We start from the raw sequence: 27,872 nt of genomic DNA, 5'->3' as shown, positions 1-27,872 counted from the left end.
TCCATGTTCATTATGACATCTATAAAGAAATACTTCACATTTATAATTTGGAGCTGAGAAATGCACGGCAGTCCTTTTTTTCTGACATCATCACCAAAAACAATAATAATGCACGTGCTTTGTTTGCCACTGTCAATAGGCTAACAAACCCTCCTGTGTCAGTAGCCTGTGAACTTCTATCCACCAGGGCCTGCAATGAATTTGCCTCATTCTTCACTGACAAAATTCAGAAAATTAGACAAGCAGTCAGTGCCTCTGTATCAGGTACAGGATATGTGTTGTCCCAGTGTCCACTTAAAATCAATACCATGACACAATTTTATCCGATCAACCATAAAACTCTGGATGACATTATACAATATCTGAAATCCTCCTCCTGTTGCCTTATTATTCTGCCAACAGGCTTTTAAAAAAATGTATCTAACTGCATGGCCTCTGATTTACTCCAAATTGTAAACACATCTCTTCTTTCAAGTGTTTCTACAAACCCTGAAAACTGCAGTCGTCAAGCCACTCTTAAAAAAGAATAATCTAGACACCTCACAAATGAACAATTATAGGCCTATATCAAACCTCCCGTTTTTAAGTAAAATCATTGAAAATTGTTTTTCAACAGCTGAACAACTTCCTGGCACTAAATAATTGTTTGGATGTCTTCCAGTCAGGATTTCGACCACACAACAGCACCGAGACTGCTCCTGTTAAGGTCTTCAATGACATCCATTTAAACACAGACAATGGCAGAATTTCAGTCTTAGTATTACTGGATCTCAGCGCTGCATTCGACACGGTTGACCACAACATATTACTAGGCTGACTGGAAAACTGGCTGGGAATTTCTGGCACAGTGATAGACTGGTTTGAATCAAATTTGAAGGACAGGGACTACTTTGTGTCTATAGGCAATTACAAATCTGAGCGGACAAAAATGACCTGTGGAGTTCCCCAAGGCTCCATTCTGGGGCCTCTTCTGTTCAACATTTACATTTATGCTCCCACTAGCTCAAACTATGGAAAACAACAAAATATGTTACCATAGCTATGCAGACGACACACACATTTATATCACCATATCACCAGGGGACTATAATCCCATACAAGCGCTGAGTAAGTGCATTGAACAAATCAATGATTGGATGTGCCAGAACTTTCTTCAACTAAGCAAAAATAAAACTGAAGTAATTGTCTCTGGAGCCAAAGAAAAACGATTAAAAGTCAGCGCTCAGCTCCAATCAGTAATGCTAAAAATCCCAAGCGAAAGCAGAAATCTTGGTGTAGTTACCGACTCAGACCTGAATTTCAACAGTCACATTAAGACAATTACAAAGTCAGCCTAATATCACCTGAAGAATATATCAAGGATTAAAGGATTTATGTCTCAGCAGGATCTGGAAAAACTTGTCCATACGTTTATCTTCAGTAGACTTGACCACTGTAACAGTGTGTTTACAGGTCTCTCTAAAAAATCGATAAGACAGCTGCAGCTGATTCAGAACGCTGCTGCTCGAGTCCTCACTAAGACTAAGAAAGTGAATCACATCACTCCAGTTCTGATGTCCTTACACTAGCTTCCTCTCTGTCAAAGAATTGACTTTTGGTTTATAAAGCACTGAATGGTTTATGGCCAAAATATATTTCTGATCTGCTGCTACGTTACGAACCTTCCAGACCTCTCAGGTCGTCTGGCACAGGCCTGCTTTCTGTCCCCAGAGTTAAAACAAAACATGAAGAAGCAGCGTTCAGTTCTTATGCTCCACATATCTGGAACAAACTTCCAGAAAACTGCAGGTCTGATGCAACTCTCAGATCTTTTAAATCAAGACTGAAGACTTTTCTTTTTGTCGTTGCTTTTTATTAATTATATTATATTCCTGTATTTTATTTTTGCTAGCTATTATTCCTAGTTTTTATTTTGTTTTTGCGGTTTTTGCATTTCGTTTTATAAGACCTTTATGTGTTTCTTGTACTTTGTCTTGATGCTTTTAATGTCAAGCACTTTGAATTGCCTTGTTGCTGAAATGTGCTATACAAATAAACTTGCTTTGCCTATAACAAGATTTAAATTGTATTGTTCTTTTGGCCAACTCACAGAAAAGATGACATCTGTTGAGACGAGGCCTGCCAAATGTGGCTGATGTTTACACAACACCCTGCATTATTCAGACCACCACACCACACAGCAAGGCCCTAATGGACTGAAGAGGGACTATTGACCCTGCTTGCTGGTCAAGGTTAACTCATTTTGTGTGTGTGTGTGTGTGTGTGTGTGTGTGTAAGAGAGAGAGAGAGAGAGAGAGGGAGAGAGAGGGTTGATGGGCAGGGAGGCAACCAGCTAGATGAACAGGGGAGATGAAACAATTAATGTACCCACTCCCCCTGTGTCAGGAAGCCATGTTAAATCATCGGCCTGAAGGCCAGCACACCATTGCCCCCTCAGCTGAGAACCCGAGTGTACGCTGCACAGTACAGTGCATGACGTGTAAATCAATGACACAGCATTGGAAGCATTGGAACTGATGTGTCCAGGTGACAAGACCCATCTTTATTTATCAGACATTATTTCATGTCATTTCAATTCACAGCTATTTAAGTGGCATGACTAGCTTTCGTCCTACCAGTCCTGAACAGAAACAAGCCAGCCAGGGCACATAAGCCAGGCTGGACCTGGTCTGGTTTAGGGAGTATCCCTCTCTCTCTCGCTCTCTCTCTCTCTTACCAATTATATAATCTCTCTCTTGTTATCACTTCACCAAAAGAGTATCTGCCAACGCTTGATGTGTAAGACAACTCGCATAATGAAATGAAGAGTGGCTACTGTACTGTATATTGTCAACTCTATTAACTAATGATCTTGAGCCGTGCCCTTTGGGGTCAGTCTGGTATGTTCTCAACAGAGGACAGAGGATGAGACGCAACATGGTGGGAGGATTCAACTGGTAGATAAGGATGGGAAGGCCTATGACATACCCTCAGTAGAGAGGATAATAACTTGTTCTCTCTGGAGTCTCATCTCTCTGTGAACATCAAGATGACCCCAATTATAGCTGGGGCTCACAGGCTCTGTTAAGTCACACACCTATGAGGCAGATACCTTGGAATGGGGAGATTATAGTTCATCTGGGGTGGCTTGATTTGAGAGTTTTTATTATTTTTGGAGTGTGTCTGTGATGACAGTTTTAAGAGTTGCAAGAGGATGTAGAGGTAGCTCTGGAGCTGGTGTCCAAGTGGGTTGTAGAGTGGCTGCATTGAGAAACGCTGAGACTGGCTCAGATGTGGTAATGACTTTGAAGTAGTTGCTCAAAAATTTTGATAATATAGGAGTGATAGCAGCAGACTGTCTGTCCATTTGTATAGCCAACAACGTTCAACTACATACCTGAAGTTATGCACTACTATTTATCTGGACTTGCATCTGTAATAGACATTCAACTAGAAATGGTAAATGGACTGCACTTATATAGCGCTTTTCCACCTAACGGCACTCAAAGCGCTTTACAATGGCCTCTCCTTCACCCATTCACACACACACTCACACACCAATGGCGGCAGCTGCCATGCAAGGCGCTAACATGCTCATTGGGAGCAATTTGGGGTTAGGTGTCTTGCTTCGACATGTGGACAGTCAGAGCTGAGATTCGAACCACTGACCCTTCAATCATTGAACGACCCGCTCTACCAACTGAGCTACAGCCACCCCCTGTGAAATGGTGCACCCCTCCACCGAGATTCATGAAAAGCAGTCTGGTAAAAAAAATACCCACATAAGCATCAGTACACACAGCACACAAACACAACATGACAACACATAGACATGGGCACATATAAAACCACATCAGAGGGTCCAAATACTAAAGAATAAAAGTATTTTTTTCAGTATCAATGTAGGGGGCAGATGTTAGAGAGGGGGCTGCTATTCCACAGTCTAGGGTCTGCAATGCCAATAAATAAATAAATAAAATAAGTCTGTTCCATTGATCTCAAGGGCAGAGGTACCTGTAGGGGCTGAGCTACAGTAAGCAGTATCTCTCTCTTCTCCACTAGTCGCTGTGACAGGGTGGGTTTAGACCTTAATGGTCCAGCTGATAAGCTCATTAATATGCTGGAGGGGACAGGGCGGGACAGCCAGCCAGGAGGACTGCACTCCACTGGGAGTCCTGTACCTCTTTTTACATTAGAACATTACATTAGAATTGATCACACCACTCCATCCAACATTAATGAAGCCCAGAAGACAAAAGACTGAGCCATAATCCAGACTTGTTTGATGATGAGGATGCAAGGATATTATCTTCGTGCCATTTTATAGGCTATTCTTTATTCAGTATTAATTGGGCTCAATGATCAATATTAATTATTTAGGCCAATTATCAATCGTTAATTGGGTGCAGCCTTCAGGAGACACAAGCCACCAATCCTATTAGCCTACTGGTTGGTCATTCTATTTCCATGCACATCTGTAAACACATAGGAACGCCTACTTAGAAACATCGCATCCCACAATGCTACACTCGTTGTTGTCCAACGGTTGCTCACCTAGCAGCTCACTGTATTTTGATTGGTGTGACTGCCACCGGACGGTTGTTAGCAGGAAGTACAGCATATTCCACCTAAAGCACTGCTCATTCTAGTAGCTCCAGAAATGTGATGGGTTAGAAAATTGACAACATGTTCCCCGGTGTTTTCTATGCATTGCTGGCGGGTTTTCTAGGGGCCGTCGCATCATCGTCGGCAAAGCTGTCTCTTGGAGCCGACTACCTAAAAGGTGTATGTGAAACCGGGCTCCGAACATGGGGAGAGCAGCGGAAATTTAGACAAGCGGACGAAACTACCGCGTGTGACTGGGTGAGTCATGGCCGCAGTTTAAGTGCTTGAATTATTAAAACGACGGGATTCGGGTAGCTTTGAATAATGCAAGTGTCCGTGTGCTCGCGGTCATTTCTCCGCGAGGCCTGAAGTTGGGGCTTTCCAGTGTTGAGTTTAGCGCCGCTGTTTCCAGCTCGCTCAGCATCAGCACCAGCACCATCACCGTCTTTCTCCGGTCAGACGCACCATGCTGTGATCGTGCTTTGGCCATAGCCGCGTGCAGAACGACATTGCAGCCCGTGCGTCCTGTAGTGCACCATGTATTTTGGTTAAACAAACACCAGTAAGACTATTTTGGTATTCGTGAGTCCATTTCTGTCAGCTGTCGAGTAGGCTGTCTCGTGAAATGGTGTAGCCTAATTATCGTCCATAAGCCAATAGCCCGGTTTGAGTGAATGACCTTCAAGACGGTCACCACGTGTTGTCACTGACATAATTTCACCGTTGATTATGGTTAATAATCAAGATATCTGATTCTTACAAATAATGGCATCGTGAGTATATTCATTATAGGCTGCCCAGAAAAAGACAGGCAAAGCCCTCGCATCTAAAATTGAATGTGACAGTGCAAATACTTATCCTACCAGTGTCATTGGAGCATCATCAGGCTTTGATCATGTTCGTACAATTATGCAAGTGTAGTCTACTGTACATATGCCTATAGTAGTAGGCTAGTCCACACCAGTATGATAAACAGTGCATCACTTGTATTGCAGTTACACATTCCGTTGCGTCTGCTGTGTGGCGGGCTGCTCTTTACCTGCAACGCTGTGATGTGGACCTTCCTGGCCAAGGCCCTCAGGTACTCCTCCTCCTCCACCCAAACCACTGTGACCACCACCGCCTCCAACTTCATCTCCTCAGTAAGTACCTAATACCCTTGTTTAGTAACATACAGTACAGTACTACTCATGTTGAGCTCTGCTGTACTGTAGTGCTAGAGCTCTGGGGTTGGTTTACTTAACCTTCTTCTCCAAGACTTCACATTACGCTCCAATGTTGTGATTATTTAATATCTTACATACAACCCACTGAGAAACATAAGTATTCCTACTGTAGATACTTGATGTAACTTATTTTCCATCTCTGTGGTACCCTCACTCCTCCCTTCAAACTACACATGAATAAATTAGGCCTGCTGTAATGAGAAGACAATATAAAATGAAAACTATTCAGGACACCATTTTCTCAAATCCCTGTCACTACATAAAAACATTCTTCATCATTTTTCAGAATTTGATGTAACGGAACGTCAATGCCTAATGCCTGCTGAATAATAAAAATGTTTTTACTCAGGCATTTCTGGGCCAGCTGATCTTTGGGGAGACCCACATCTCACTGTGGTGGGTGGGGATCTCACTCACTTTCTCTGGCCTGCTGGTGCTGCAGAGGGCGTCGCCACAAGAAGGACAGCGGCCAGTTGCCAAGAAGGACGAATAAATAACACACACTTGACCAACAGCACAACTCATCAGGTTACCCGATGATAGAGAAAGGAAATAATGATCTATCTAATAACAAGAGACCACTAGTGTTGCATTGCTTAAAGGGTTTGAAAGTATGCAAGTTTTACTTCATAGAAAATGCATTTAGATTCGATTTTTTTTAATTTATTGCAGAAATAGTATTTTCAGTGTTATCTGCAATGCATGCCTTTAATATTTCACTGTGGATATGTTTAGCGAAAGATCTCATGCCAGCGCATTTCCTAAGAGTGTGAGACTCACTTTAAAGTTTAATGCCAATGTTGCATCATTGCATGTTCAAGGTGATGTTTGAACTGAAGCTGTAGTCCAATGGAAACTGACATATCCTCAGCTTGTTAGTGCATCATATCAGTTTGGCACTCAGACTCGCTACCCTGACTAGACTTTTTCCTGTCAAGAATGTTTCAGATGGCTTCATACTGTAGATTTGAGGATTATGGGGACACTTGTATTACAAATGTAGGCGATTTGCAATTCTCTTTACATCTCGACAGCAGTCAATAAATACAATTCTCTGACACTAAATAAATAAATAAAAATATATAGAGAAAAAATATAGCAATCTGTGGAAGTCGCAGGACTGTAATAAATCTGTCCAATCATTTTGATTTGATGGCCTACTGTACCTGCCTGTCAGTCTACAGTACCTACCTGCCTAGTGAGTGTCATTTGTATTCCCCATTTGGAGGATGGCCTGAAGGGAAGGATGGGGATTTTTTCTTCCTGGTTTCTCCAAAATCGCCTACCATTCCTTTATGTTCACTTTGAGGCCTGCCTCAACCAAAATTCAAATCAAAAAGTATCCAAAAATGGCAGCCATTCATTGTAAGGCACCAACTGTGTGGTGTCATGTCAAACTGTCAATTAGTAACTCATTCTGAATGACCTGCCTCAGTGGCCTAGAGGATGATATTGGGATTTAATCTGGTGCCCAAACAGGCTCTCCAGAATTCGCCTTATTCACCTGGCAGCCATATTGGTCAGTCTGGGATGTGGATGCGGAAGGGCCAGTTGACTTCAATGTTAAAAGTTCACTGTAAAAATACCACTTCAAGAACAGAAATAGTCAAAATAACAGGCTGAATACACTATCGGGGTTACAAACTCATCATTACCAGACTCTGATGGTTTTTCACTGCCGTTGTTTTCAAGTTTGGAAATACATGGAGGTGAATGAGCCATTAGACGTCAGCTGCATTCACTCCAATGTATTTCCAAACGCGAAAACAACGGCAGTGAAAAATTATTTTGACTATTTTGGTTCTTGAAGTGGTGTTTTTACAGCGAACTTTTAACATTGAAGTCAACGGGCACTTCCGCATCCGCACCCTCAATTAAGTCAGACTGACCAATATGGCAGCTGAGGTGAATAAGGCGAATTGGCACTTACAGTTGTGATGCAGCTGCATTACTCACAGCGGCCAGTTTCTGAGAATTTTTCACTTGCAATTCAAACCCGGCCCAGTTGACCTAGGCCCCAGGTTTGCCAGACATCATGTTGGACAACCACTGAGGGTGTATGGTCTCCTGAATGTTTTGCATGCTTGTCCTCCAACGGTGAACTTTCCTAATATCCTATAACACTGTGATGTGCAACACCATGTTGCTGTAGGATGGAGTTTGACTTAATAATGATCACATGTTGCTGTTGTTTCTGATACATATCAATCATACTGTATGCATGCAACAACAAATGTAGCTATCACAACTGTAGCTATGACAACGTTCTGCCTGTATCAATAAGAACATACATGTACACTGAAATCAGCTCTCCTTCCTGCTACAACCCAGGCTGCAGGGTTTATACCATGTGATATACTGTACAGAACAGTGGAATACTTCCCTGGCAATGTGATTATGTATGCTATATTCTTCAGAGTGATGAGACCCTGGTGCTTATGTTTATCCTGTGTTCCAGACTTGGGGAATTAGTATTTTCAAATCCTTTCAAATACTTGAACGTTTGCTCGACTCTACTCGGGATTGCTGGGTGTGAGCAGGCTTGCCCCCTTTTTGGGACCATCCCATTTGTTCGACTCTGCCAGGCAAGTTCAGTCACTCACAGCTCAAGTATTTGATGGGATTTAAAAGCCTAGCTGACCCAGGTCTGTTTTGCTCCTGTCAGCCTGATCTGGATGAACCATTGAAACCTGTGAACAAGTCACTGTAAGAGGAGAGGTCATCACTGCATGAAAATAGTAGCTAGTTTAAACCTCCCTGTGTGGGGTGTGTGTGTGTAGTTGTGTTGATATATACACTGTAGAGATAAGATAGGGAGGCTAGTGGCCCGATGAGCTGTGTGCTACTTGGATACATAAGTGAATTGCAACATAATGGAGCAAAGCAAATACATACTGTACGTCAAGAGCCTCATGTCAGTTGAACTTGAGCAAAAATGTATTAAGAGTCCTTAAAATGGTCACTAGGGAAATTATCTTCCTCTGATAGTTGCATTATGTGTCTATCTGGAATGCGGCTGGCATATCAGTGTTTGTATCAGTCAGCGCTTCCTGTACATCTGAGGTTGGGAGAGACGGGGGGTACAGACAGACTTCGGTCTGTTTGGACGATGAGATCATTCATATCTTGTCTAAAAAGTAAACTATTTGAAACTCACATTTGTAAAAGTGTAAATATTTTCTATCAACAGAAATGTTTTATGTGTGAGCTCCCTCATGCAAATGTGAGATGATGCAGTGTTGAATAATGGTGTAATAAACATCACATCTGGGACATGCATGTTGCTAATTACTTGTAGCTTGAGAAATACACACTCCCACAGACCGTGGTATGCTGTAGTAAATTAATGTGCGCAATATTTGGACACCAGGCCATAAATATAAAGAAGACTGGGTGAAAACACTGCTTTCCATAAACTGGGAAATGAATGATGCATCCACACAAAGACAGGAAACTATTTTGGAAAAAAAACAAATTTTATTTCATTTCCATATGAAAGTAACCGAAACAAATGTACTTTGTATTCGGAATAAACCTTTTTGAAATAGATACACATGGTGAATTATGTATTTACAAGTATGTATGCAAGGGGTGAATAAAATAGAAGAGAGAGAACAGTGTACCCATCTCTTGATTAGAACAGCAGATGAGAGATAAGACCTCTGTTCATGTCCCTTCTGTGTGAGTGTCTAAGTAGAGAAGAACGATGGCTCAGTCATAACAGCAATGACAGGGAAGGGGGGTGAGCCTTGAGCCACTCACAGGAACATAAAGGCCAATTTATTCATGCTCCGTAAGACAAGTGTTGTTAGCATAAATTGGCCTTTACGGGATGCTCCAGGGAGGGCCACTGACATGAATCACACGCTCAGGGCCTCCCAAGTCCAGCTCTCAGAATCAGAACATCTGGTAAATACTAGTAGAACATGCAGGTACATACTAGCGCATGGTAATGAGTGACAAGCCGTCGTTAAACAGTTAAAGGTACTCAACGTGAGATGGTTATTAAGGTAGCAGGCCACCAGTCCAAGCAGGAAAGATCCAAACAGTCTTGTGATTTCTATTGATTAGTGTGTACCACCTGAGGAAAGAGAAGGTGGATCATATTGGATTAAGAGACAGAAATAGTATTTCAGAGTTAGGTGAGAGGAATTATGGAAGTTTACAGTTTTGTTAGTGGCACTTGGAATGGAATTCAATTCAAGGTACAAAAGTTTGAAATATCCATATTGCCTCTTGAAAAGCAGCGACACACTTCATTCCATTTAACTGCATGCACCAGAGGAACGTACAGCATGATTACAATCGTCATATAAAATCAAGATAATGTGGTCCAAACACACAGAGCAGCGTGCATGCCCCGCCTCAGTGTCACATGATCAATTCAAAGCAACACGGCACATTTAGGAAAAGTACAAAACCATTTCATTTTCATAAAGTAGGGTGGCAATGTGTTCTCGAAAGCCAAACCAAACCCCTGTGGACTCCACATTGTGTATTCCATCCTAAGCTGAGCTGTACCATTCAAGGCTTGCATGGGGTGGTACAACATATCACTCACTTGGTAAAACACAAAACTTGGCAAATAAATGTTCTCAGGCAAACATAAATTAAGTCCTTCTGTTCTTTGTCAAAAATAAATTCATTCTAGTTTACAGTAAGGCTGATGATCAAAAAGGTGTGATCATACTCTCAGGGAAGAAGGCGGTTTTACTGACTACTGTATATTCTTTGATGTAGTGTAATGACTGTCAACTCTCTGCCCATCTACACAACCATGGGAATCCAGCACACAGCTTCTCTAACCCTATATTCTCATGCTGTGTTGCCCCAAATACTGACACTGAAAAACGTCCACCTCCGGCATGGCCTTTCAGGTCTCAATGCACATAAACAGGCCTGGACATTTCTCCACCTATGCTTTGCTGTGGTAGACTCACAACCATGATCATAGGCCTCTGGTAAATCCCAGCGTATCAGCATCAGAGATATTTTTCCAATATATTAACAGTATATTAGCAGTTCTCGGACATAATAGCCAGGTAGACATACTACCACTTGGTTGGATAAAGGGCATCACAGCATACTGCCAAGCTTCCTCTTCCAGACCAACTGCCAGGTCAACTCTAGTCTGATTCTCATGCTGATCCAGCCATGCCCTTCAGAGTGAACCCGCCCTGTCCTGTCCAGGACCCTGGCTGCCTGCCAGACACAGGAAGTCTGGAGACTTCCGGTACTCCATCTATCCCAAACTGTAACCTTAAGGCAGAGCAACACACATCTCTTTACTGAAAGCACCTGTAACTGTCCACTGAACTAAGGAAATTCATCTGCAACTTGCAGCAAAATATACTTTTATGATCCAAATATCTAACATCAGGCATTAACTTTACACTACAGGCTGGTATCAAGGTTATACACCATGGAATGATTGGAAACGGATGTACTGCTTGCTACATTGGAAGAATAATCTTTCGCTTCTGAACGATGCTATTCTTCTGACTAAAGCAAACTAGAATCCAGCCCATGTGTTTGCATCATTTAGTCCTCGATACATGAAATTAACCAATACAGGAAATACCTTGGGTTTAGTGTCTCATTTTCCCTTGCTTGATCCCAAAAGTGAGATCCAATGTCACCAGTAAGTGCTTTCACATTTATACATCCTGAATGTGAGAAATGTAAAGAGGCATGTTACTGTTGATGGTTTTACAGAGTTTGGTTGTAAACAGAAGTAAACAGGTATATTTCCAAACAGAAACCAGTCAGTAGCACCAACCAAAGACAAAAAAAAAAACAGAAAAAGGGGAGGGGTAGTTTTAAAAACAACAAGATTGTTTCACAAACAGCATCCTGAAATTTAAAATGAGGGGAAGGAAGGAGTTGATGGTCTGTGATGTCCTGGGCTTGTGCGCATCATCAGTCCGCACCAAAAAGGAGAGGCTTGTTGTGTGTATACAGTATGTGCGCTAAGCTAGGCTGCTCAATCTCAGACGATGTACTGGTATGGGTCGGCCTTCCCGTGGTCTGGTGTCGCAAAGGGGCTTAGCCAGGCTATAGAGAACGGGTGGCCAAACACCACCTTCATGTTCATCCACTTGGTCCTTTTAGCCCATCTCCTCTCTTCCTTTTTCAACTGCTCAATGCCCTGTGGACAAACAAAAAAGAGTTCCTCTGAAGGCAACAAGAACACTGTGAAGCTCAAGCAGCCTACCTTAAAACCACACAAGACTGGCAACCCATCTCTACAGGAACCCCAACCAGCCGACAAAAGTAAAGCTCCGTTTCACTGACGTTGCCGTTTGTAAACCGACTGATGAGAGAGGATGGCGTCCATCGCGGGGTGGGGGTGGGGAGTGAGAGGGGAGAGGGGAGAGAGAGGATGGCGTCCATCGCGGGGTGGGGGTCGGTAGTGAGAGGGGAGAGAGAGGATGGCGTCCATTGCGGGGTGGGGGTGGGGAGTGAGAGGGGAGAGGGGAGAGAGAGGATGGCGTCCGTGGTGGGGTGGGGGTGGGGAGTGAGAGGCGAGAGGGGAGAGAGAGGATGGCGTCCGTGGTGGGGTGGGGGTGGGGAGTGGTAGGGGAGAGGGGAGAGAGAGGATGGCGTCCGTGGTGGGGTGGGGGTGGGGAGTGAGAGGCGAGAGGGGAGAGAGAGGATGGCGTCCGTGGTGGGGTGGGAGTGGAGAGTGGTAGGGGAGAGGGGAGAGAGAGGATGGCGTCCGTGGTGGGGTGGGGGTGGAGAGTGGTAGGGGAGAGGGGAGAGAGAGGATGGCGTCCGTGGTGGGGTGGGGGTGGAGAGTGAGAGGGGAGAGAGAGGATGGCGTCCGTGGTGGGGGTGGGGAGTGAGAGGGGAGAGGGGAGAGAGAGGATGGCGTCCATCGCGGGGTGGGGATGGAGAGTGAGAGGGGAGAGAGAGGATGGCGTCCTTAGCAGGGTGGGGGTGGGGAGTGAGAGGGGAGAGAGAGGATGGCGTCCGTGGCGGGGTGGGGAGTGAGAGGGGAGAGAGAGGATGGCGTCCATCGCCGGGTGGGGGTGGGGAGTGGTAGGGGAGAGGGGAGAGAGAGGATGGCGTCCTTAGCGGGGTGGAGAGTGAGAGGGGAGAGAGAGGATGGCGTCCATCGCCGGGTGGGGGTGGGGAGTGGTAGGGGAGAGGGGAGAGAGAGGATGGCGTGGCGGGGGGCGAGGGGAAAGAGAGGAGGGTGCCTGCCGGGTCCACTTACGGTCTCGTCGGTACAGATGGAGTGGACCTGCGTCCCGAACATCACAGAGGTGAAGATGAGGAAGAGGAGGCCCTCAAAGCAGAGGAGGATGAGGAGAATGACGGTCGCCGGGGGAGAGAAGGAGCTGCACTCTGTGGAAGGAAGAGGGGAGGAGAGAGAGAGTGAGGGGGAAATCTTAGCCTGGAGAGATTTTTTGGAGTTTCTTTCTTCCAAAATGGTTCTCTCTGTAGTCCGCTAAAACGAGTCAAACAGACTGGTGGATGGTGTTGATAATCCCAGTGGTGTAATACCCAGTAATAACTAGTCAAATCAGTATACCCACTACTAAAAACTAGACAACACTGGATAGTCCCATGACAGGAGCCCTTGACAACATAAAAGCCAAACAGCATGGCACTTACTTGTCCAGTCTTTCTCAAAGCAGAAGACGAAATGGAAAGCCACCATGAACAGGGCATGGAAGGATATCAGTGCAATGTACATCTAGGAAGCAAAAAATATATTTTTTTAAGCGTGTGTGTGTGTGGTGTGGAGGTGTGATTTCTCAGTGTGGAATAGTCAGCATTAACAGCTGTTACAGCAGGTGCGTGTTATAGCTATAGTGAGAATCCTTTGAGATGAGTCAATACCGGCTGGTAGTAAACAGAGCAGTAACAGTCAGGAGCCATGAGGATTTAGAAACTCACAGTGAAAAGTACAAAGTATTTCTGGTTGCTCTCTCCTACGCAGTTGTTCACCCAGGGGCAATGGTGATCCATCTTCCGGATGCAGCGTTTACATACACTGCGAAGGGGCACGCACACACACACACACACACACACACACACACACACACACACACACACACACACACACACACACACACACACATATTACTACAGTATGCATGAGAAGACAATATGAAAGCAGGGTAGCAAGCCACGGACAGAAGGGCCCTGACAAATATAGACCAAGCTATGACCTACACAAGCTGCTCTCTAGGGGCACATGAGAGACCCGGCAGAATGCATGCAATGAGTTTAAACATGCGTGCACACACACACACGCACACACACACACAGCAGTAGAGACTCCGTAAGCACCTTCAGCAGCAAAGGCACACGTAGCCAAGGGCACTGACACTGATGGAGATGAAAGACTGCAATAACCTGCTGAGCTGGACTGTTCTATCAGAGGGACTCACAGTGGAGGTGTAGATTGTACCTGACTGAGGGAGCTAGTAGACTGACAACCTCAGCCCCTACTCCATAATGCATCTAGCAGCCTATCCTTCCTGAGATGACAAAAGCTGCAATATGTTCAACTGTGGGCTGGGCTGATTCCAGGTTGTTAGAACTTGAAAACGATGCTATAGTCAAGTATACTGTGCAGTATATACACACTCAAGCCATACCATATTGTACACGGTTTTTCTCTGCATTCTCTCCTACTATGTATTTTGTCCAGTCTCGTCCTGCACCCTGTCCAATGATGCCTCCATGTTACGCACCATTGACCGAAACAAATTCCTAGTATAGTTGTAAACTACAATGGCAATAAACGTTTCTGATTCTGATATTCCACATACAGATACCAAGCACAGCCACTTTTGTTTGCCCCGAAAGGTGAAAGCATTCCCTATTCAATGAATCTAATTTGTGTTTGTTCATCCGTCTTAACCCCCTCAGAGAGCTGTGCGAGGGGAACACCCTTGTTAGCTAGCTGGTGAGACTGGAGGGGAATGATACAGGCAGCAGACAGCGAATGATAGATAAACACTGGCAGCAACGAACAGTGCTGTCCCCAGTGGGAGAGCCACGGCCGGTCGCTATGCCTGCCGTCCTCTGCTCCGTACCTGCAGTGGTGGGCTCTGTCTGGCTTGATGCTGCAGCACTTGGGGCACTTGTAGACCACCTGGCCGGGCTTCAGCTGCAGGCTCTCGATGAACTCCTTGGTGGCATTCCCTTTAGGCACGGCTCCCTAGGGGAGAGGGGGCGACAGAAACACGGCAGGCAGTCACTCCAGGAGCTCCGAGCAATTGATATTAATGATTTGAAACCAGTAATTTTGGAAGAGTGATACTGAAGTAATGATTTTTCATTCCTAGAAAAACAAGTGTTGTTGGGGGGTTTGTGTTTTGAAAGTTTCAATAGAAGAGTTTTGAAAAATGACAGATTTTCCACAGAGACTGACAAACAGACCAACTAACAATAGCTGACCGACTAGGCTAACCCACAGACAGACAGCCTGGCTGACAGTCTGACAGAGCAGCTGACAAGACTCACAGGGTCAGTGCACATGGCCCTGGCGTGGGAGGCGAGGGCGAGGAAGGCCAGGCCGTTGAACAGCACCCCGTTGACCAGGCTGTAGAGCACATTCTTGGCCGGCAGGAGCATGACGAACACCACCACGAACTCGGCGTACAGGACCAGGAACCAGGTGATGACGCCGCACACCATCCCGCAACCGTCCCAGATGAACCACATGGCGTTGGAGCGGGGGCGAGGTGGGGGCGGGGCACAGTGCTCAGGCTTTAGGTAGCCGGCTTGTCTCTCGATGTCCCTGCTGCGGTGCCCCGGACTCTGCATTATACCTAGAACCACCGCAACTCCAACCACATGCTGGGGGGGCAGGGAGAGAGTTTTTTTTTAAAAATAATGTATTCCTCCTTTTCTAGTCATCACACGGTTCTGGCTTAATGTTAGGGATTCGACTATTCTAAGCCTTTAAACTGAATCTCACAAATGCCTGTGGTCTTTTAAAACTGCTAACAATGTCAGGGGGAAAAATGACATTAAAAATAGCTATTAGGTGATTTCTGCCAAACACTAGAGAAAATATCTTAACAGCTAGGGCTGATGGGAGTTCATGAAACCCATGTATGTTTTCCCTCCAGTCCAGTTAAGTTTAGAGGTCAGGATTCAATCCCTTCATGTACTGTAGCCAAATTACCGAGTTTGCCGGCATAATCTCACTTTTATGTGATAATTCAGAGGGATTTAGCCTATGATTTTAGGGGGAAGGTCCAGTCACAGTTTATATAATTCTCACAACCAAATACTATTATTTTACAGATTGTATGTATACTGTATTCTATATTTAATGCCTACTGTATGTATATATTTCTTGTACTCCATTATGTATATTCTTTACTTATATTTTTTACTGTAATCTATGCTGTACATTCTCGCTGCTGAAATGCCCAAATTCCCCCTAGGGATTATGAAATTCCATCCTATCTTATGTCCACAACCGTGAACGGTCTGAGGTAGCCAAACAGCGCACCTCTTCCTGAAGACCACGCCTCAATAGCAGATCAACATAACATTATGAGAACCATACAACTACACAAAGAACATACAGTCCAGGACAGACAGTGTCTGGGCACAGTGCCTCTGGGCAGCCACAGTCTCTGGGCAGCCTGCTAACAGACAGTGGGTAGTGTCTAGGCCAGAGCCAGAGTCCAGCTGTGAGAGAGGGCAGGAGGTCCAGCGTGTCCATGGCTATCACTTACACCACACAGACAAGGGATTACCATCCGCTGTCACTGATAGCCTGGCCAACCTGGCGTCAGTCGATGCAGTACTCTACACTCCACTCACAGCTAGCTAATTGTCTAGGTCAGTGTTACACTCACAAAGCACAATTTTCACCCTTGTATCCTCCCAGCTGTGTGCAATTCACAACATGGATGATTCTGTTTGAGCTATTTCAGGAAAAACTTGCTCCAGAGGAATTGGAACTCTAGCTACTATAATGCAGATATATAATTTCACTGTGTACATCTACAGAGCCAGAGTCTTTATCTCTCCAAGTCAATTGCACTATAGGAAACACAACTCTCGGACATTAGCCATTATTCACTACATCAATGACCTTCTGTGGCTGACTACAATGGAGGTTTATAGACTAGGCCTGCTTCAACAAACACTGACTGAATGGTTATAGTTAGACAATGTTTCTTGACATTTACCGGTAGGTCAATATTGAACAGGCCCTTTCTACTCAAGAATTCATCCAAAAAAGCGCTTAAGTGACAATCGTCAAAGTAACATTCAGGTTAACCATATCTGAAAATGTCTCAAACAGTATTTTCGATGACAGACCAAACAGCTGAATTACATAGCATTGCACATTAGCTACAGAAGACAGCCTAATATTGAAACAGAAGCACTTTGCCACAGGACCAGTGAGCCGAGATGCCCCTGCTGCTAGGATGCCTTCAAGAGTGATTCATAATATTATTGATTGATGACAGCAATCATGGAAGGGATGATGGGAGTGGCTGAGAAATTAGATTAAAATATGCTGACCCCTGGTGTGAAGGCCCCTCCAGTCATATCCTGACGCCCTCAACACGCCTTTACCCTGAAGTGTTCACTTCTACTCTTCTACATAAATTAAGAAGTGTATGATGGGGGGAAGCGTTCTCTTACACCCATCATATGCTTTGAAATCCATATAAAGTGGACAGGTGCACACTTCAGGGAAAGGGGAGTGGAACAGAGCCAAATGACACTGTGCCAGGTCACTACTACACTACCTGTGGATGTCAGGGTTGCCCTTCACATGAAAACTACATCTCACACACACACACGCACGCACACGCGCGCGCGCACACACACACACACACACCTCGACATCTGTCGACAAAAGCCTCAGTCCACAGTCAAAGAATCACTGGTGGGTTTGACCATCTCAGAAAGAGCTTGTCCTTTGCAGCTAACGTAAGGAAGAGAGGGATCCGACTTAACTGAGCTACTTGAATAGCTCGCTAGATCAGGATGGTCTTGCCAAAGGCACTTGACAGCAATAATCACGAAACTGCTCAGTTAGATTCTCTAATCACAGTAACTCACTTTGTGATCAGGGTCTGCCAGGCTCGTCATCTAGCAAACTTAGGCTAGCTAGGCACTGAAGATAATTGTTGTGCTAGCTAGTCAAACCAGGATGCTTCCTAGCTAACTTGATACTATCAAGCGAATTAAAGCTAATATTGCATCGATTAAAACTAGACTAAGCCTACTAGCTAAGTTAACTGAATATAAACTTACCTCTCTCTCCCCCGACTGAGTAAATGATTGAGAAGCTCAATGTCAAATAAGCTTGGTAGATGGCTAGCTAGATAACGTTACACCACACAGAAATCACACCATTAGCTAACACATAGGCTAGCAGCCAATGTCTCCTGAAATGAGGTTGAGAAAGCTGGCAGGCTTGCAGCACACCCGTTTTACTGACTCCAACACCTTTTAACTGACTCCAAAGGGGACTTGTTTTCGGTCTGGCGAAATGACCATGCAGTGGATCAATAGCTGCTCCCCGAAACTCGCCGAAACATGTCTCTCTTCGGCGAGGAAACAAAAAAGGAGGCGAACCAAGCAGGAAGTATCCAGCTTTTCAATGAATGCGTTTCTGCACCGATTCGAGAGAGGAGCTCTCCACCTGCAGCCCTGATATCCACAGCAGTCTCAAACCTCAAGATATTTAAAATCCGATCCTGTGTCTGCGTTGGGGGTTTACCATCCTGTATGGCCCTTCTATTACGTTATCATTTCCAGCTTCGCCCACATTTGAATCGCTCGCTTGCTCTCTTGAGTGAGGTTGTAGTAGTAGCCTTATTAGGTCAATTAAACATAACATACATGAAAAGCTTACTATAAAGAGCTCACCGAGCTAGACAGATACATCTCTTTGAATATTTTACACTGACATTTATTTATTTTAAATATATATTCAAAAAACATACAAGATGTAACATCTCAGAAAGCTGATATATCAATCATCTGGATAGAAAATAGAAACGTGTTTTTTTGTCGCTCGTTGATGAGGTAAATTGCTGCGACGCACGTGGTATCCGCCTCGGTAGCCATGCTCGGTAGTGTTTTGCATCATGGCAACTGTTCAAGTCAGTGAGGCTGAAAAGGTGTATATTTTGCATGGCATACGGGTAGGTTTCGTTTTAACAATACATTGCTCAATTCCTTTATTGAGTTGATGCATTCAACGTGGTAAAATGAAGTAGTTATGTCCTGCTATCTGTTTATCGAAGCAGCCTCCCTGAATAGCTAGCTAACGTTAGCTAAGCTAACGTAGATAGTGGCACTCCTGTTGTCAATCCATCACGGCTAGTTAGCTGATGTAGCTTATATTAAAAGCCTCCATGTTCCCCTGGACGTTGTTTAATTACCTACTTTTCCAGGATGATCTGCGGGTTGATGGACGAGGTTGTGAGGACTATAGACACATGGAGATAGAGACGGACGTGGTGTCAAATACAGATGGCTCGGCCAAAGTCACACTGGTAATCTCACAACCAGGCATCAGCAACACATCCTTCTAGCAGTCCACTGTGGAGATGATGACCTTTTTATCATTATCATTCATTAACATCATATCACAACAAGTCATTATTTATCTGTCAGATTCCCAACCAATGACACAAAATGTACAAAACCTGTCTTGCAGGGGCACACAGACATATTAGTTGGAGTCAAAGCTGAAATTGGCAAACCAAGACCTATGGTACCCGATGAAGGGTATTTGGAGTTCTTTGTGGACTGGTAAGTATTACGCCTTGCAGCACTAACTCAAATTCATAGTTTAGTCGAAATACATAACACTTGTAAGATTCTGATGGATCCTTCCAGATTATGAGTACTTAGATAACAGTCTAACTTTGATAACAGTGCTACCACTAGGAGGTAGTGTTGTGTCCTGTTACGCTCTCTTTTTGTGCTTGGCTGTAAGCCAGCGCACCTAGGATATGCACAGGCCAGCGAGCAGACTGGCTATTCTCCGGCTCACATTCTCTGCGCTACGATCGTTGTTGGTGCCGAGAATATTGTCGTCGTCATTCGTCAGCAACAATCCGATCGTAGCGCAGAGAATGTGAGCCGGAGAATAGCCAGTCTGCGCGCTGGCCTGTGCGCATGCGTGCTGGAGCAAGTGGGGAAAGGCGTGTAAAGATCATATTACAGAGGCTATAGACCCCGTATTTGAAAACCACAACAATGCCTCGCGTTGAGGAATCTCAACTGTCGATTCATCCAATCTGATTGATGAAAACAACCGTTTAGCGGCCGAAAATAGATTTTGAGAAACTGCATTCTCGGTGCCCCGATCACCGTCATTACATGGATATACTGGCTCGCGCTGGATTTTAAATTTCTTCTACAGGCCTCCGAACTACACAAAAGTGATCTCGGTGAGTCAAACTTCTTATAATATGTCGTAAATAAGGTCCAGGTTGTCAAAAACGAGCATTGCCCTTTAATAGAACGTTATCCATGGTTAACGTTACTTCCGTAAACAGTGCGCTGCGCGTGACGTCCTGACGTCTTTGTTATTGTTCTTCTGCGCATGCGGATCTGTTCAGGGCCGTGGACTTTTCACACGGCAGTCAAATATAGGTTATATTTAAAATGTCATGTGAACAGCTAAACAAAAAAAACGGATCTGTGTAAAAAAATCGGAATTCAGCATTGAGACCTGCCGTCTGAACTAGGCCTTGGTCTACTTACTTCACCTAAAGGGAAGTGCAAAACAGCAGGTAATGACTTTTGTCCACAAACAGAAGTTGAACCAATTACAGCAAAATAGCTAACATAGGAATCATTAGTGTAAGTGCTTTAGCCACTGACCGCTACCATTAATGTTATGGAAGCAGCTGCAAGACCTATCCAAGATCTAAATTTATCAGACATTATTTCATGTCATTGCAATTCACAGCTATTTCAGTGGCATGACTAGCTTCCGATCTACCGGTCCTGAACCGAAACAAGTTCTGAGTCTGTCTTATCCTGACCCCTCTCATCCTTCCTCCCGATCGTCTTCGTAGAAGCTTCTGGAGAACAATATTTCTATTTCTATATCTCACTGTCCGCCAATAAGATAACACGTGAGGCGCTGTGGATGACTGAAACTTACCCCATGTTTCCCCTCCTAGTTCTGCCAATGCCACTCCAGAGTTTGAGGGTCGAGGTGGCGAGGAACTGGGCACGGAGCTGAGTAATACTCTGTACAAGGTGTTCAACAACAGACGCAGTGTGGACCTGAAGAGCCTATGCATCAGCCCTGGGGAACACTGCTGGGTACTCTATGTGGATGTGCTGGTGAGAGATGCATTTACCGTGGGGTATGAATGTTTTGTAACCAGGGCTAGCCCAGGAGGGTGGAGTTCTCACCTATGGACCAATGTAAACATGACTTGTATCATACTCTTTTCTGCCTAGCTCCTTCAGTGTGATGGGAACCTGCATGATGCCATGTCTGTAGCTATAAAGGCAGCACTCTTCAACACTAGGTAAGATGCTACTCCCAGTTAACCACAAGCTCTCGAGGAAGCTCAACACATTTTTTGTAGTCCTGTGGGGATTGGTCAGTGTGACAGGCTATTACTGTCTTTACATTAGAATGATGGCTTATATCTGTAAACTGCCAGTTCTGCCAGATCAATGACACCTTTATTTTTATACATTTTTGGATAATATATTCCGGCAAAGAGGTGCTGAGCCAGTGATATCATAAACAGTCTATCCTACAGGGCCATTTTATCCTGCTTACTCAATATAATATTGCTACGTAGCTACCTTAGTCAGCAAATCTACACTTTCTCTTCCCTCTATCCTTCCCAACAGAATTCCCAAAGTGCACATATCAGACGACGAGGAAGGGGGGAAGGAGATCGAGCTGTCGGACGACCCCTATGACTGCATGAGGATGGACGTGGTGAACGTCCCCTGCATCGTCACCTTGTGCAAGGTGAGCCAGCCGATGGCAACACCTGCTGCGGCTGTTGTGACATTACGATTAGGAATCCATCCACATATATTGCAATTTTTCTCACACGGTAGTTTTTAGTGTGTGTGTGTCGGTGTGTGTGTGTGTGGGCTACTGCGCTTAATTGTTTGTATGCCTGTTTATCTCCCTAGGTGGGCCACAGGCACGTGGTGGACGCCACGCTGCAGGAGAAGGCGTGCTCCGTGGCCAGCCTCATAATTTCCGTCACACACAGGGGCACAGTGACCTGTGTCAGGAAGGTGGGAGGAGGCAGTCTGGACCCAGAGAGCATCTTTGAGATGACAGAGGTGAGTTAAGGCCTCTGTATACTGTTGTGTCGTACGTGTACATATACGAACGCTACGCAAGCGGATTTTTCACATACTCTACTGCATACTTAATGTCTAAATGGAGGTTTAGAAACGTCCACTAGGAGGCAGGTCAGCAACAACTAAACTTTCTTTGCATTATTTCTCGCTCAGGTTTAAATCGTTGCTAATTTCTCGCCAATTATTCTGGCATGCAAACGTGTCATGGCGCAGCGGCGACGTCACATGGTAATTGCGGACGAGCTCACATAACTCCTCTTAAAAATTCACGCCATTGTGTAATATTACTTCCTCTGAAGAAGGTTGTGGCTATACGCACATCGCCATGGGTGCTGGGCTTATACTCATAAACAGTGGAAAGACGTAGGGCCCGCACACCAGAACTCCGTTTTTAGACTTTTTATTATGAAAACGTTTCGACCATCAGCGTGGTCTTCATCAAGTTCCTCGTTCCTTGAACTTGATGAAGACCACACTGATGCTCGAAAAGTTTTCATAATAAAAAGTCTAAAAACGGAGTTCTGGTGTGCGGGCCCTATGTCTTTCCACTTCTAATATTACTTCCTCGACATGTACTTTTTCCATCTCGCAGAATGTCTGAGCAATTGGTGCAACGTCGGTGTATGCATACACATACTTAGCCCAAAATATATTTAGGCCTTCAGAGGATGGCTGGCTGCCTAGACTCCTCCCCTCAAAATTCTGTTCTCTGACTCAACAAACCCAGTTAGCACAGCCCGCAGGCCAGTTGTGTTGAAAGTTCATATCAGAAGGTTGTTCACAGTTGTTCCAACTAAGATTAGGGAATCATGTGCGAAGGAAATGTAATTTAATCCCCGCTTAAGTTTGTATGCAATGCATGCACATGGACCTGTACTGTGTTTGGTGTGTGGAAATACATTACACTAACTTTAAATAGCCTGAAGTGACCTTTGTTTTATGTATAGGTGTGCTTGTGTTAAAGTATGTGTTCTTATGAAAGGTGCTCTGCTATATGCACAGTATTCGCCTTATTCACCTGGCAGCCATATTGGTCAGTCTGACGTAATTGGGGGTGCGGATGCGGAAGTGCCCGTTGACTTCAATGTTAAAAGTTCACTGTAAAAACACCACTTCAAGAACCAAAATAGTCAAAATAACTGAATAGCTGAATACACTATCGGGGTTACAAACTCATCATTACCAGACTCCGATTGTTTTTCACTGCCGTTGTTTTCGTGTTTGGAAATACATGGAGGTGAATGAGCCATAGTTGGCCGTCAGCTGCATTCACTCCGATGTATTTCCAAACGCGAAAACAACGGCAGTGAAAAACAATCGGAGTCTGGTAATGATGAGTTTGAACCCCGATAGTGTATTCAGCCTGTTATTTTGACTATTTTGATTCTTGAAGTGGTGTTTTTACAGTGAACTTCTAACATTGAAGTCAACGGGCACTTCCGTATCCGCACCCCTAATTACGTCAGACTGACCTGAGGTGAATAAGGCAATTTGCTGTTCCTATTTTACGTTATCTTATCCATCTTTTGTAGTTGTCATTATACCTGCCCAGGGAACCGCAGTTGAAACCGGCTAAAGTCCAAACTGGCTAAAACTCACATTTACAGAAATGTTGATCAATGAGCACTGTTCCTGTCATCCTAAACAGTATAAATAACAAAATGTAAAATGCTGATGCTCTGTGTTGTTTTTCCAGACAGGCAAGCGGGTAGGCAAAGCCCTCCATGCTCCCCTCATAGAGCTGCTGCAGAAGGAGGAGAGTCTGGGGAAGAAGAGACTGAAAGTGGGTTTCCTTGGTTAAGGTTGTCCTTCTGCTTTTGTACATGTCTACTTTTCTAATAAAGCTTTTTAATTTGTACAGTCTGTCTGTCTTAGTGTCCTATTTGTGTTCATGGATGTGAGATAAGTGAAAAGACACATTTTAATTTGAAATAGGCTTCCGTGTTTAAGCTGACTTAATTTGGTAATGAAGACATTTAGCTTAAATGTGCCAGTGACTTGGAGACTGCTCAGTGCCTCTGGCCTTGCCACGTATCACTGGAGACCGGACAGTGCCTCTGGCCTTGCCACGTGTCATTGGAGGAGAGTGAAGGGCCAGGCCCAAGGAGCAGATGTGAGACTGGACCATTTCCACTTCCTTCGGAAGACTGCTCTTCCTCCCTATTGTCTGCAACAAACGTGCCTGTTCACCACCTCTCTATTTAAACATACTGAGACGAGACTCGGTTGAAACCACCTGCCAATTCTTTATCACCCCGAGACAACACCCAGATACACCTGCCAATTCTTTATCATAGTGTGGTGTCTGCCTGTATTACATGTTCATTTCAAATAAGAAATAAACAAAATAAACGGAGATGAGGTGTGAATTTAGAGTTCAATTAATTCTATTTGTCTAGATACTTGCCACTAAGACATGTTTATAGGCTTTTATATTTTCATTTAAAGTGGTGATTCAATGTTTGTTATTTGCACATCTAGTGACCACACCAATGGAACACAACATTACCTAAGTGGCTGCTGTGGCTAAGTACAGACTGTCTGGCCCTGCCCGTCCCCAGCTGCTGCCCATGTCTCCGTCTCTGATCCAGGGTAGTGGTGCTGCCTGTGAATTGCTGTTTCTGGAGAGTGGAGACGGATGAGTCCAGAGGCTGGGCTGCTCCTACTGCCGTTTTGAGTTACTGTGTGTTTTCCCTTTGTGAGAGAAGTGAATAGAGAGAGGGGAGACATTGGGGGGGGAGAGAAAAAGGGGAGTGAGGGAGGAGGAGAGAGATAAATTGCCAGCCACCACTTTGGAGGAGTCTCATTCAACAGTTGTAGCCATGGAGTTCAGAGGAGCATGCATGGTGTTAGGGGTGCTCTTGCTAGTCCACTGCTCATTCCAACAGGTCGCCCCGAAGAAGAAACTGTTGAAAAAAGGTAGGTGATGGCTAATTATACTCACTCACACAGCATTCCCTCAACTTTAATGGTGACGGAATCAAGTACAAGTAGTGCCATTTCCTGTCCTACCCTTGTCTATAACCCACCTGTTCTTCATCTCTCAATGTGTCTGAACCCCAGTTAAGGACTCTGCCATAGAGGAGCTGCAGAAGCAGATTGATGACATCGTCCAGGAGCTGAATCTGCTGAAGGAAAAGCAGGCCCTGCAGATAGGTGAGACCCTCATCAGTACTCATAACGGGACACCCCCCAACTTGAAGACAAACAATATTATCCCTCAAATACGCTAGTATTAGATGCCAAGGTGAAGTCACAATAGGCTAAGTATACATGAGATGGACTCTCCATAACCACGGTTATGACTGTCACGGCAGGCCATATTGAAATGGGGTCTGTTTCTCGACGCAGATGGGATGCATGTTGTAACAGAATGGATTCCGTTTTAATCTGGGAAGCACACAAAAGACCTTTGATGTCTGATCTCTTGTTCAGAAAAGAACATGATGTTCAGAAAAGAACAAGATGTTCCATGCATGCTTTTGTACATCAAGAAACTATTATATCAAAAAACAAAATAAAAACTGGTTATAAAAGGAGTGATAAAAAAAAGCATGGTGTTTGCGTTCAGGGACAGCGTCCAAGGATGAACTGCAGTGTCACATATAAGTACTACCCCTAAAATAACACCTAAAAAGTGCTCAAAGATGCTATGGTCATGAAGCCCTCCATGCCTCAATGGCAAATCAACCCTCTAACCGTCTATGTCTTTGCTCCTCAGTCTGTTTGAAGGGAGTTAAGATCCCCGGTAAGTGTTTCCTGGCTGACCCCGCGAGGAAGCGCTACCACGACGCCAGCGAGGACTGCATCTCCCTGGGCGGTGTCCTCAGCTTGCCCGTGTCCTCCGTCGAGAACGACCAGCTGAGCGACTACGTCCGCCAGAGCATCGGCCCAGACGAGCAGATCTGGCTGGGCGTCGACGACATGGCGACGGAGGCTGAATGGCAGGACCAGAGGGGCCTCAGCCTCCTCTACAAGAACTGGGATGTCTCCAACCACTGGGCCCCCCAGCCCAACGGAGACCGCTCAGAGAACTGTGCGGTGCTGTCAGGGAATGGAGGGAAATGGTCCGACGAGAACTGTAGCGAGGAAATGGCCTCTGTCTGCGAGTTCAACATTGTCTGAAAGAAGAGCACATTTAACCATTTAATCCTGTGCTTTCGCAGCCTCTTCTTAACTTTTTGTTGTCTAGTAACTTTCTGCCCCCTCAGCTGTAATTGCCCCTGATAAGGGGGTCTGTTATTTTTGTTTGTCTGGAGATTTCCACTCACACTATAGCTGGGTTTCCAAAACAGATACCCAGGAAAGGTCAAAGTACTGAGAGTAATAATTTATACAGAATATGGAGATTTTTTTGTAAAATAAAATGTGGACTTGCACAAAAAAATAATTCTAATACTAAAAAAAGACTTCATATAATCCTGTTATAGATTCCTGCTGTTTTCTTTACCAATTTAAAAAGATTATTTTACATGGTACTTTTAAACACCATGTCTATTCTGATGTAACCTGAGAAAAGTATATAAATAAAACATTTAGTCATAAAAACATGTTTTGTGGCATTAAAGAAATTGTGATGAACATTTCACAAGAGAAGATTTTTTCCAAATCTATGTTGCGGAGATACACTTAGATATTGATATACTGTAGATTGATAGATAGGGCGGTTAGTTAGATATCTATTATCTAGGTAGAGACTAGATAGATATCTGCTACTTTATTTATCCACAAGGGGAAATTGTGTTGTGGGATAATCAGGGACTAATTACAGTAGGTACACAGAATATACAAATATGCAAAATATATATTAAACAATATACACAACAGTCTAATCTCAAGCTGTATAATAGTGTGCAATACCTACAGTGTCAGTCAAATCAAGGTATGCCATGTTGATCAATAATAAGTGAACTGTAAACTGTTACCTGTCCTCTCCAATAAACGTTTGGGCACCAAAACAAACTGTCTCCGGCAATGGATATAAAGTTCATTCGACAACTCTTGGCTTCTGCTTTAATTGTGTTTCTTAAAATGTCCCCCAGGAATGGTAACCATGGAATGAAAACCTTCCTCATTTGTCTTTCTTTGTCTCAGTTCAAGTTGCTGTGGTTGGCACAACTCTAAGGTTGAAAGTTCAAACAATAAAATAAGCAAAATAATCCATTCAAAGTTGGATGGAATTTATTCTAAAATCTGGCATGGGACAGTCACACATGTAAAGAAAACATACAGAGATTACAAAAAATGGCACAAAACTTAAAAACAATGCAAACAAAGTACAAGTTTAAAACCCAGAGAATGCATACAAAACAACTGTCCTCACCTATGCCAAACCAATCCAAGGCAGTATTTAAAAAAATCCTTTACATCCAGTCGGAGGGCATGTGACGAAAATCACTCCCCAGATACCCTTATATCAAGTACAGTCAAGTATAGTCAATAAAACTATACAAAATATAGCACAAGAAAAGAGTGGACCAATAAAACACATGTGGTAGCATGTGCAGTACTGAGCAGACTGGACTCCGGTGAAAAGTTTCTTCTGCCCTGATGCATTAAAGGTGTCCCTGAGAGTAACACGAAGGCACAACTGCCACATTCCTCCTCCACAGCCAGTCACACCTGGGCCAAAGACCATTTGATGTCCTTTCCAATACCTTTTCTGTGCTCGATTTAGTTGGTTTGGCACAATGGTACCGATGGAACAGTCCCGTGCAAATCGCACTCCCTCGTCCCTCCAGTCAGACTCAAGCT

General features: G+C 44.3%; 4 protein-coding genes across 4 annotated transcripts; 3 read left to right on the top strand and 1 right to left on the bottom strand.

Moving 5' to 3' along the window:
* Positions 1-4,665: 4,665 nt before the first annotated feature.
* On the top strand, positions 4,666-6,303 carry tmem42b (transmembrane protein 42b; the record flags this gene model as incomplete). The annotated part of the gene is made up of 3 exons (XM_084454909.1): positions 4,666-4,842; positions 5,580-5,726; positions 6,160-6,303. 3 exons carry the CDS (start codon positions 4,666-4,668, stop codon positions 6,301-6,303), a joined length of 468 nt encoding a protein of 155 aa, XP_084311035.1.
* Positions 6,304-9,331: 3,028 nt separating this feature from the next.
* On the bottom strand, positions 9,332-18,354 carry zdhhc3b (zDHHC palmitoyltransferase 3b). The gene is made up of 7 exons (XM_084455750.1): positions 18,063-18,354; positions 15,294-15,629; positions 14,864-14,988; positions 13,716-13,812; positions 13,431-13,512; positions 13,030-13,160; positions 9,332-11,958 (listed from the first exon to the last, which is right to left on the bottom strand). The coding sequence occupies exons 2-7, from the start codon at positions 15,594-15,596 to the stop codon at positions 11,800-11,802; spliced, it is 897 nt and encodes a 298-aa protein (XP_084311876.1). The 5' UTR covers positions 15,597-15,629; positions 18,063-18,354; the 3' UTR covers positions 9,332-11,799.
* A 533-nt stretch (positions 18,355-18,887) lies between these two features.
* exosc7 (exosome component 7) lies at positions 18,888-23,981 on the top strand. Its single transcript, XM_084454799.1, has 8 exons — positions 18,888-18,958; positions 19,211-19,312; positions 19,477-19,571; positions 20,957-21,122; positions 21,243-21,313; positions 21,648-21,771; positions 21,942-22,097; positions 23,815-23,981. Exons 1-8 carry the CDS (start codon positions 18,902-18,904, stop codon positions 23,917-23,919), a joined length of 876 nt encoding a protein of 291 aa, XP_084310925.1. The 5' UTR covers positions 18,888-18,901; the 3' UTR covers positions 23,920-23,981.
* Positions 23,982-24,940: 959 nt separating this feature from the next.
* Positions 24,941-26,243, top strand: LOC311323195 (tetranectin-like; the record flags this gene model as incomplete). Its single annotated transcript, XM_084455375.1, has 3 exons — positions 24,941-25,037; positions 25,182-25,274; positions 25,840-26,243. The coding sequence occupies 3 exons, from the start codon at positions 24,941-24,943 to the stop codon at positions 26,241-26,243; spliced, it is 594 nt and encodes a 197-aa protein (XP_084311501.1).
* Positions 26,244-27,872: the final 1,629 nt, after the last annotated feature.

Source organism: Borostomias antarcticus (assembly GCF_949987555.1).
Source record: "Borostomias antarcticus genome assembly, chromosome: 21".
NCBI lineage: Eukaryota > Metazoa > Chordata > Actinopteri > Stomiiformes > Stomiidae > Borostomias > Borostomias antarcticus.
This window is presented reverse-complemented; position numbering and strand designations above follow the sequence as displayed.